Consider the following 12,039-nt stretch of genomic DNA (forward strand, 5'->3'; position numbering starts at 1 on the left):
AACTTTAATATTCATTTTGAACAAAATATTTTAACAATATAACAATTACTTCAGCTAAGCATATTCTCTCAAACTTCAAAAATAAAAGAGATGTGGGAATCCAAACATAATAATTAATTAAAAAACAATTAAACTAATATGGTAACTAGCATTTTCAACCCTTTATTTATCAAACAACAAAAGGTTAACAAAACAAACATACAATAGAATAAACATACATTTTATAAAGCTATTGAAACATTTATTTAATAATAATTGCAAATAAACTTTTTATTTTATTTAACACTAGAATAAATACATATCTTTTATTTGTTAAAAGCAATAAGATTTGCCCTTAAGATAGGACAAGTGAAGAAGCAAAGTCTCTTTCTCATATTGGACATGGATTCAACAAGATAGAAATTATGTCTTTCTTTAATGATCCTTGGGAGTGAGTGTAGCAATCTTCATCTTTGTAAAACAAATCAGCAACACGTGACAAATTGAGAACTCGCATAAGGATAGGCTTTGGCACATCAGTTGAATGAAGAAGTTCCTCATTGATATCCTTCCAAGCATTTGTAACTTTTCTTGAAAGTTCATTAATTGCATCTTCTCTACTTACACCATGTTCATTCATATAACACTCAATAGAAGAGGCACCATGCCCTCTCTCCTGCTCAAACTAGTTAAATAGAACTTAAAATATTAAACATGTAATTTTAATATAATATAAGCTTTAAAGAAATAAAATTTGTTAATTAATTCTTGTGCTAGATTACCTCATTGGAAACAATATCATTCCCGAGTCTGGCAATTATTGTTGAAGCATTAACTATTTTTGGATTATTGGTTAACCATTTGAAAACCTCTTCTGTAGCAATGCATCCCATTCCAATGAAGGATGCTGATGTCATTAGATAGTAACCAGAATTTACTATTGCATGAGCCATATATTCTTCCATTGTTGCAATATAATTGCTACTGAACCATTTGGCCTCAGTATAGTAGGCCTGAACCGCTCTTTTAAACTGGTATGCACATTAAAATATTTTACAAAAGAAATATATAGTGTTTAAAAAAAGAAATAACCCTAGGAAACAATGGAGAGTAATAATATTTACTTCATTTTTGACATAATTTACACAAAAAGCTCTTCCTTCTTTGGCCATCTCTTGCTCCGTTTCTTCAAAAAAATCCAAAATGGCTTTATAGCAAAATTTCATGTATTCTGGTAGAAAATCCATGCAACTCATATCCCATCTAGAATTTCAATTCAAATTAGTAGGTCAAGGAAAATTTCATAAACATCAAACCTTTTAAAAAATGAAAATTTCAAAAACCTCAAACCTTTGAATTGCATCAGTGAAAAGTTGTAATTCTTCTATTGTACCATAGTTATCATAAATATCATCCATTAGTGACGTGAAGCAATACACTTTTGTCATTATCCTTCTAGCATTAGAGTATTGAGACTCAAAATATACTCCCAATATCCAAAAGTATGATTCAACTATTCTACTTCGCGCAAATGGTAGTTTTGTTTCAAAGTCGAAATCTTTCCACCATCTAATTAATAATTACAGAAATAAACCAAGTTCAATTATAAATAACCAAATAACGAGTGATCATATTGCATGAAAAAATAGTAATAATGAAACTTACTTTGTAACATCTCCAAGTTCTTTCTGATGTTGTTTTTGTAGCAGATTGAAATCTAGTTTGGCAAGTAATAGCAAAGTTGCATCATGTGAGGGGTTTTCTTCATAAGTAGCAATATAATTCCTTGCCACTAGTCTAGGCACGCTTTTAAAAACTGGCCACTTTAAGCTATGCTTAATTTTTGTTGCAAGAGAAGGACTCAATTGAGTGGTCATCGCTTCAAGGTGTGAGGAAGTGAAAGAAAATGCTTCATCTAATATATCTTCTCCATGAATCCTCATATGTGTCGCTTCATATAAACTTAACATTCCCTCAACATCATCAACAAGTGTTTCATTGAAGTTTCCTTGCTCATTCTTGAACTTCTGAAAAACATCTGAGAACACCACAAAAATGTATAAAACATGCATGGTTATGTTACTTTATCCCTTAAAAACATTTAAAGGCAATAGGAGTATGAGTCATTTTTTTCACTAAAAACAATTATAATTTACCATGTGAAAATTATGTAACTATTCAAAATATCACGTCACTACACTCAAATTAGCGACATGAGCAAATGCATCGCAAGTATTATTAAGTCAAGTGTATGATAAATGTACATTGCTCGGGTGTAAATTTCTTTTCAAAAGATGTTTATCTTTACAAAGTGACATAATTTTTTTTTTATAAATAGAAACACTTGGGACGTAGAAAGAACATTGAATAGAAATATGCATAGTCATTTTTCTACTATCTCAATTATTCTAAATCTCCTTTTACTTCATTAATTAAATTGTTAAAATTAATGTGTTGTAACCACCACTATGAGTAAGCATTATGAAAGAAGTGCAAAAGAGTTGTAACCATCATAATATAATTACTGTCTTTATTTAGAGTTATGTTAGAATTGTATCATTAAGATTGAGAGAACCAAAGAGTCCTCATCTTAATTATCATCTTATTGTCTTCTATGTCAGTTTTGAGTCAAGCCTATATAAAGGCTTTGTAATGCTAAGAAAGATATAGCAGTTGGTGGTGAATTCAATAAAATAGCAGATTTAAAGCATATCTTCCACCAGTGGAAGTATAGTGCAAAAAGTGTCAAAAACCAGTTTCCTCTTCAGAATCCTGCAACACCATACTTTATCACATACCACCTCTAGAATACCACCAACAGAGTGGTATCAGAGCTGCAGATCCTTGCAACCCCAACAAAAACAACAAAAATTATGTCTTTTACAAACAACCCTTCCGCAACTTACAGCAATGTCAAAGTTCCTCTATTTGAAGGAGAGAACTATGATTTTTGGGCAGTTAAAATGGAGACTCTATTCACATCTTTGGATGTTCTAGAGTACGTCAAAACCGGATATGAAGAACCGGCACCAACGGAGGCTGAAAAATCAAAAGAAAAAGCTGAAGAATCAAGCCAACGGCTTGAAGAGTTGAAGAAGAAGAAGATCACAGATGCTGGAGTTCTCGGAATGATTCAAAGAGGAGTCTCTCTATCCATTTTCCCAAGGATTATGAGAGCTAAAACATCGAAAGAAGCCTGGAGTATCCTACAACAAGAGTTCGAAGGAGACTCAAAGGTGCGAACGGTGAAGCTTCAATCTCTCAAGAGAGATTATGAAAATGAAAGAATGAAGGAGAACGAGAGCTTGAATGAGTACTTCAACAGAATCTCGGAGTTGGTGAATCAGATGAAGTCACATGGTGATATGATAGATGATCGCAGAATTGTTGACAAAATTCTGATTAGTTTGACAGCAAGATTTGACCCAATGGTGGGTGTGATAGAAGAAACCAAGGATCTATCAACCTTAACAGTTCAAGGGTTGATGGGGTCTTTGAGATCCTACGAGCAAAGGATGTTACGACATTCTGAAAAATCAATTGAGAGTGCCTTTCAATCTAAACTCAACATTCAGTCCAACAATGGTGAAAATAAGCCCCAAATACAAACTAGAGGTGAGTCTTCTAGAGGTGGCAGATTTGGAAGAGGCAGAGGCAGAGGTCGAAACCAACGTGGCAGATCTGGAAGAGGCACAAATGGCGGAAGATGGAATGAAGCATCAAACAAATGGTGCAGAATTTGTAACAGCGGCACTCATGACGAGAAGGAGTGTTGGAACAAAGGCAAACCGCAGTGTCACAATTGCAAGAGATTCGGGCACCTTCAAAAGGATTGTCGTCTTGCAAATCAGCAACATGCTTCGTACGCAGAAGGAGAATCTGATGAAGGAAATTTGTTTTTTGCTTGTCAAAAAGCATTGCATGAAGAAGGTAAAAATGTTTGGTATTTGGACAGCGGCTGTAGCAACCATATGACCGGACAGAAGGAAGCATTTATAAACATTGATTCTTCATTTGCCTCAAAAGTTAAATTGGGCAATGGAGAACATGTCGAAGTGAAAGGGAAAGGAAGCATTGGAGTCACCACAAAGCAAGGAAGCAAAGTCATGCATGACACGCTTTATGTGCCAGAATTAGACGAAAATTTGCTTAGCATTGGACAACTTCTGGAGCACGGCTATTCTCTAAACTTTGAGAATAGAGAGTGCAGAATTTTTGACTCAGAAAGAAGAAGTGTTGCCGTTGTGAAGATGACTAGCAACAGGAGCTTTCCACTATCTTTCAACTATGAGAAAAATGTAAGCTTGATGGCCAGAGAAGAGAATGACTCATGTTTATGGCACAGGAGACTTGGGCATTTGAATTACGAAAGTCTCAAGTTACTCTATCAAAAGAAGATGGTGTATGGGCTACCAAGAATCGAAGAAAAATCTGGTGTGTGTGAAGGATGTGTCCTAGGCAAACACCACCGGCAACCATTTCCAAAAGAAAGTGCATGGAGAGCCAAACAAGTGTTGGAACTTGTACACACAGATGTGTGTGGTCCTATGAATACTTTGTCTCATGGCAAAAATAGGTACTTTATCTTGTTTATTGACGACTTTACCCGCATGACTTGGGTATATTTCATGAGACAAAAATCTGAAGCGTTTGTAATCTTTAAGAAGTTTAAAGCATTAGTTGAAAAACAAAGTGGCCGATTTATAAAAATGCTGAGAAGTGATCGAGGGAAGGAGTACACCTCAAATGAATTTCACAAATTTTGTGAAGATGAAGGTGTTGAAAGACAGCTCACTGTTGGCTATACACCTCAGCAAAATGGTGTATCTGAAAGAAAGAACCAAACTGTGATGGAGATGGCGAAATCTATGCTACTTGAGAAAGGTTTACCTAAAACCTTTTGGCCCGAGGCCGTTAACACTGCTGTGTATTTGATGAACAGGTGTCCAACAAAGGCAGTGTGGAAAAAGACTCCATTTGAAGCTTGGAGTGGAAGAACACCGTCGGTGAACCATCTTAAAATTTTTGGATGTGTTTGTTATGCTCAAATTCCAAAACAAAAGAGGACAAAGCTGGAAGAAACAAGTGAAAGATGTGTTTTTATTGGCTATAGTTCCATGTCAAAGGGCTATAGACTTTACAATTTGAAGACAAACAAGGTGATCATTAGTCGGGATGTTGTATTTGATGAGAATGCTTCTTGGAATTGGGAAGAAGACAAAATGAAGGAGAAAACAGTCCCTGCAATCATATTACAACAACAAAATTCAGCACCTGAGAATGAGCAACCAGCTCCATGTACACCAAGTTCCTCATCCTCTCCAAGTTCACCAAGTTCAAGTTCATCATCTCCCAGCTCAACTCCAATAAAATTGAAGGATTTGAGTGATATTTATGCAAGATGTAACTATTGTGTTGTGGAACCAGACAATTTTGATGAAGCAATCAAAGAAGATGTTTGGAGGAATGCGATGCAAGAAGAGATAAATGCCATTGAGAAAAACAAAACATGGCAGCTAGTTGAAAAGCCAAATGACAAAGAAGCTATTGGAGTAAAGTGGGTGTACAAATTAAAGCATAATCCAGATGGGTCAATTCAAAGAGCCAAGGCTAGATTGGTAGTAAAAGGCTATGCACAACAGCCTGGAATTGACTATAGTGAAACTTTTGCCCCAGTTGCAAGATTGGATACTGTACGAACAGTTATTGCATTAGCAGCTCAAAAAGGGTGGAACCTGTACCAACTTGATGTGAAGTCAGCTTTCCTGAATGGAGAATTAAAAGAAGAGGTATATGTGCAGCAACCTCAAGGCTTTGTGACTAAAGGCCAAGAAGAAAAAGTTTACAAGTTGAAGAAAGCTCTCTATGGGTTGAAGCAAGCCCCTAGAGCATGGTATAGTGAAATTGACAGCTACTTCATTCAACAAGAATTTCAAAGAAGTCCAAGTGAGCATACCTTGTATGTGAAACATCAAGGTAAAGATGATATCCTTCTTGTTGCCCTTTATGTTGATGATTTGGTGTATACGGGTAACAACAAGAAAATGGTTGAAAATTTTAAAATAGAAATGATGAAAAAATATGAGATGAGTGATCTTGGCTTGCTGCATCATTTTCTTGGTATTGAGGTTTACCAAGATGAATATAGAGTTTTTATTTGTCAAAGGAGATATGCTGAAAATATTTTGAAAAAGTTTGGAATGAAAGACTGCAAACCTGTTGACATTCCTTTAGTGGTGAATGAAAAATTAAAGAAGGAAGATGGTGGAAGATTAGTAGATGCAAGCATGTATAGAAGTTTGGTTGGAAGTTTGTTTTATCTAACAGCTACACGACCTGATTTAATGTTTGCTGCTAGTTTACTCTCAAGGTTCATGAGTAAACCAAGTCATTTACATCTTGGAGCAGCAAAACGAGTTCTTAGGTATGTCATGGGAACCATGGAGCATGGAATCAGGTTTGAAAAGAGTTTTAAACTCAAAATTAAAGGCTACTGTGACAGTGATTGGGCTGGAAGTGTTGATGACATGAAAAGCACTTCTGGTTATGTGTTCAGCCTGGGTTCAGGAGTAATTTCTTGGTGTTGCAGTTAGTGTTCTGCAATTCAGAAGAGCAGCTTGCAGACATTTTTACTAAAGCACTACCAAGAGGGAGATTTCAGCAACTTAGAGAAGCAATGGGAGTTAAAGAGCAACACATTAAGGGGGAGTGTTAAAATTAATGTGTTGTAACCACCACTATGAGTAAGCATTATGAAAGAAGTGCAAAAGAGTTGTAACCATCATAATATAATTACTGTCTTTATTTAGAGTTATGTTAGAATTGTATCATTAAGATTGAGAGAACCAAAGAGTCCTCATCTTAATTATCGTCTTATTGTCTTCTATGTCAGTTTTGAGTCAAGCCTATATAAAGGCTTTGTAATGCTAAGAAAGATATAGCAGTTGGTGGTGAATTCAATAAAATAGCAGATTTAAAGCATATCTTCCACCAGTGGAAGTATAGTGCAAAAAGTGTCAAAAACCAGTTTCCTCTTCAGAATCCTGCAACTTATTATCAAACGACAAAATTTAGTAAACATCTTTATGTAACTTATTATCAAACGACAAAATTTAATTTGTTTCTGTAATTCACTTTAAGAAATTCAAAGTATCTTGCAGAGAATTCGATGTTAATCTCATCAATTGCATCCAATACACAAAAATAGGTGGGGTGAAATGAACCTTAAGGTAATTTAGTAAAAAATTTGCACGCCTTGAAATTTCAAATAGTAATATTCATCACTGTCTACTACCCTACTATCTTTCCACCAACAACCTATGAAGTACAAACTCCTTTAAGAGTATGTATGTCGCGGTGTCTAACACACATTAGTGTCCGACACCCCAAAGTATCCTTTTTGGGCCTCAGATTTTCCCTGTTTTAATTTATCTTAATTTGGATAAGCGTAAGGATCATATCCGTATGTTTTTTTTGTCAAAAACGTGAGTATGTTGTGTGTCTCTCACAAGATGTGTTTTTTCGTTAAAGAAAAGTTTCAACGTAAAAATGTTCTCTTGTGTTGAACTCTCATAATTAATGACCCCAACAATGATAGCAGAGTCTAGTTCGAGTGAAGGACTGACTTTCTTGTATAAAAAATACTCTCAACATGTGGTGGATAGGAAGTGTCTTGTTGAAGAGTGTCAACGGCGATACAAGTGCGTGGATGAAAGAGCTCCTGCTCGAGAAGCATTGTTGATAAACTCACATTTGAGGGGAGTGTTAAAAATAACAATTGTGAGTTAGCAAACTTTGAGAAACAAAGTGTGGGATCGTCCAACATTGATTAGAAAAGTGAAAATTTAAACTTTTATATAAGTGAGAGAACCCATACACCCATTACCTGTGAATCACGTGTATTCCATTTTAGATAAAGTATCAATACCGGGTACCGGTACGCGTACGATACACACTCGGTACGCACCGAAGTCGTACCAATTTTTTATTTTATTGATACACCAACCGGTACACATTTGATACAAGTATATAACTTTTTTAATTTTTTTAGATGGTATAATTTTAAATTTTTTTATTGGATAAAAATTAGGTTATTTATTCTATTTATAAATAAAAAAGTAAAAGAAAAACTAATTTATTGTATTAAAACACCCAAATTCTTCATCTTCTTCGTAAAGAAATAGACTCAATCCAAAGAGGATTGAGGATTTGGTTTTGTTCATATAAATCTCCGTCTTCTCTTAGAAAAAATAGTAAAGTTTATAATGAAGGAACTAACAAAAATGTGGAATATTGATGGAAATGAATGAAATTTATTTTATAGAACTAATATTTTTGGTTAATAGTCTTTTCCTTGATGAACCTGAAGTATAAACGACTTTTTTTAATGATATTGGAGAAAAATATTAATATTCAATCATAATTTTATGATTTATTGATACTTTTTAACCGTGGTTTATTTATATTGTTGCGTAAATATTAACTTTTCAAAGCAAATTGTTCTTTAATTTTATTATATTGTTTTTATTTAAATAATATAATTCTTTTATTATTTTTATAATTATATTTTAAAGAAAGAAATCATACTAACATATTCATACCAGATACTGAATGCGCAACATAGCCTATTATCTTCCGTAAAGTTTTGGGTGAGTGTGATGTATCTCTCACATTATGTATTTGCTCGTTAAAGAAAAGTCTCAACATAAAAAATACTCCTTCGTGTTAAACCCCCAAATTGGTTACCCCAAGAAACAACACTTATCCAACACTTACCGGGCAAAATGTGATATCCTTGTTGCCTTAGTAATCTGAAGATAAGTGCATTAGAATGAAGATCTTCATTACGATTAAGAGTTATTATTCCATTTTGAACATTGTTATTGTGAATATGTTGCAATAATTCTCCAATCTCATGCTCAAAATGATGGTATAACCCCAAACGTTGGATTGAATCGATCAAATTAGCATCCCTCAAAGCGTCTGTAGGGACTAGTATCTGCCTCACCTTCTCTTTTAGCATTATAATCTGCTTCATTGTTTCATCCGATTCCTGCACATTAAAAGAATTGAAATGTTCCATTCAAAATAATAAAGTTAGATAAATGAAAACAAAGTAAAATTAGCACCATAGGTTGGAATATGTATTGAATAAAATGATCCCCCCATATGTCGGGATGATACTTTGCCGAACGTCTAGAGATATTATTAGTGGTTGGAGGAGCAACTAGTGATGATGTTGCCGAAACTGACATAATTTTACTAGTATCAACTTTGTACACTAAATAAAGTTTTCTCAGTTTAAGGTTGCAAGTTGAGAATAACTTTATGTGTGTGTTTATATTTATAGGATGACCTTCATTTGTTTCCAATTGTCTTCCACTCGGTTTGGAGTTTTCATTGCGTACAAAAAGTAATGTTGCTCTCGGTTTCAATGCATTCAAAATATGTTAGCTGGATAGCCACTGCAAGTAACTCGCGGGTCACACGTGTCATACACAATACAGCACGTGTTAGAAGAAGTGAAAGGTGTCTTCAAAATCTACTCTTAATCTACTTAATATAAATGTAAGGTTGTGATGATGACAACTAGAGCTGTCAATTTCAAGGGCTAGGGCCTAATACTTAAGGCCCTCAAAATATAAGGGGCCTAAATTTTCAAAAGTAAATAAGCCCCAAAATAAGTAGGGCCTTAAAATAAAGGCCCCTAAATTTTAAGTAAGGCCTCAAGGCCCTAATTTTATATCAAATATTTTTCATAACAAATTAACTTTTTTATTTTTTAATTAAAAAACTTGACTTCTTTATTTTTAATAAATAAAATGACTTTTTTTATTTTTGAAAAAAACAGATTTTTTTTATTTTGGAAAATTCGATTTTTTTTATATTTTTTAAAAAATTTGAATTTTTTGATTTTTTATACTTTCGAAAATTGGTTTTTTCTCGGAAAAATAATTTTTTTAATATTTTCGGTAAAAAAACAATTTTTCCGAAAAAATCGACTTTTTATATTTTCGACACAAAAATCAATTTTTCAAATTTTCGGAAAAATCGTTTTTTTTTTAAAACGACTTTTTTATATTTTTCCATTGTAAAAAAGCAACTTGTAGAAAAAGAGATTAATTCTCTTCACATACCATGAAACACAGTAACAAAATTATTCTACGTGACTCTTCCCTCACATCAAAATGCATGTTGTTTCAACATGCATGTTGTTTCAACACAGGATGATAAAAGTGGCACAAAGCTAGCTAGCGTACAATGGAAAAAGATATTAAAATCAATTTTTATATTTTCGAAAAAATTGTTTTTTCGGAAAAGTCGACTTTTTCCATTTAAAAAAAAAACATTTTTTTACGAAAAAAAATCAACTTTTTGTATTTTTGACAAAAAAATATTTTTCTCCGAAAAAAGTCGACTTTTTTATTTTCAAAAATTATACGGTTAGTTTTTTCCGAAAAAGTCTTTCTTTTATATTTTCAACAAAAAATCAAATTTTTTCAGAAAAAATGACTTTTTGTTTTTTTGACAAAAAATTGCTTTTTTTACCGGAAAAAACGACTTTGTGTTTTTCGACAAAAAAGTGATTTTTTCGAGAAAAAATCTACTTTTTGTATTTTCGATAAAAAATCAATTTTTTCGGAAAGTCGACTTTTTGTATTTTCGATAAAAAATCAATTTTTTTGGAAAGTCGACTTTTTATATTTTCGGAAAAAAAAAATCAATTTTTCATATTTTCGGAATAATTGATTTTTTTAAAAATTTCTAAAAAATAAACTGAGTTTTGATTTTTTAAAAAAGTATTTTTTATTTTTCAAAATAAAATTAATTTTCAAACAATTTATACTTTGGGGCCCTTACTTAGGCCCCATAAAAAACAAAAAAATGATGGGGCTTTGAAATATGGGGCCCAAGAAACTATCATTTAATAAAGGGCCTAAAAAAATGGGGCCATATAGGGGCCTAATTGTTTGGGCTTTACAATAAAGGGCTCTTTTGACACCTCTAATGACAACCCTAGACACAATCTGCTGATGTGGCATTCTCACATAATTTGATGCTTATGTGGCATATTTACAAAGCTTCTCAATTTAAGTCAAGATTTCCATTTTTTTAAAATATTTTATAAAATTTTACATTTCTTTTAGAGATAAGTCTCAAATAAATTTTGTTTACAAAAATTTGTCAAATAAATGTCATTAATATTTTTTTTTAATTTATATCACAATTAATCCTCTTTAAAGTATTTTACTCCTTTTATAACTCTTATAACCGTTAAATATTATAAACTTTTAAAATTTTTATTTTATAAATTTGTAGTCACTTAATAAATTAAAACTAATAAAATTTAACCTTTGCATTTTTATGAATATAATAATCTTCTATATTACTAAAACAAATTCTTTGACCAACATGGATGAATGGATGAATAACTTAAAATGCATAAAAATTACTGAGAAAGAATAGTAACGATAATAAAAAATAAAAAAATGAAGCAGATACAATATAAGAATAATTTAAAAATAGTATTGATGGAATAAATATGTAATATAAATTTTTGAACTGTTTTTTGTTGTTGCTATTTTGTAACTCCTTTTATTTAATTATAATCATTCACCCATTTATTGTATATATAAATTTTAATTAATAAATTTTTTTTTTTTTATGTTCTATCTATATGCACAATCATCCTGTATATAAATATCTGATATTGGTTTATCATCATTTGTACATCAAATCATTTTGGTAATCTTCAATTTTTTGTAATAGTTTTTTTTCTTCTCTTTTACATGTATGTCTTGGTTCGTATGGCATAATAGAGACCATATTGTTCTATTACAAATATTTAAACTCTTCTTTTTATTGATATAGTTTTTTCATCTGAATCTATTGATATAATTTTTCTATGTGAATCAGAAAGAAGAGGATGAATGTTGTTGGATCATTACGACTGGGAAAGACTTTGAAATGATCGCTCAAATAAGTACACGGTTTAGTCCTAATATGTGCGTCAAATAAAACTCTTCTCTTTTATTGATGTAATTTTTGTTATGATTTTTA

General features: G+C 32.3%; 1 protein-coding gene across 1 annotated transcript; it reads right to left on the reverse strand.

Annotated features, from left to right (window-relative positions):
- Positions 1–255: 255 nt before the first annotated feature.
- Positions 256–9,319, reverse strand: LOC131602444 ((-)-germacrene D synthase-like). The gene is made up of 7 exons (XM_058874561.1): positions 9,108–9,319; positions 8,755–9,031; positions 1,645–2,017; positions 1,330–1,548; positions 1,104–1,242; positions 762–1,010; positions 256–664 (listed from the first exon to the last, which is right to left on the reverse strand). The coding sequence occupies exons 1-7, from the start codon at positions 9,231–9,233 to the stop codon at positions 371–373; spliced, it is 1,677 nt and encodes a 558-aa protein (XP_058730544.1). The 5' UTR covers positions 9,234–9,319; the 3' UTR covers positions 256–370.
- Positions 9,320–12,039: the final 2,720 nt, after the last annotated feature.

The sequence above is a fragment of the Vicia villosa genome, linkage group LG5 (genome assembly GCF_029867415.1).
Source record: "Vicia villosa cultivar HV-30 ecotype Madison, WI linkage group LG5, Vvil1.0, whole genome shotgun sequence".
In the NCBI taxonomy this organism is placed as follows: Eukaryota; Viridiplantae; Streptophyta; class Magnoliopsida; order Fabales; family Fabaceae; genus Vicia; species Vicia villosa.

What these genes read in the sequence shown, in the direction of transcription:
- LOC131602444 (XM_058874561.1), bottom strand. Translation starts at nt 9,233, where the DNA reads ATGTCAGTTTCGGCAACATCATCACTAGTTGCTCCTCCAACCACTAAT. An exon ending in AGGATATCACATTTTGCCCG is followed by an intron (nt 2,018 to 8,754) that starts GTAAGTGTTGGA and finishes TGGTGTTCTCAG; the next exon opens with ATGTTTTTCAGAAGTTCAAG. An exon ending in TAAATTATGTCAAAAATGAA is followed by an intron (nt 1,011 to 1,103) that starts GTAAATATTATT and finishes TGTGCATACCAG; the next exon opens with TTTAAAAGAGCGGTTCAGGC.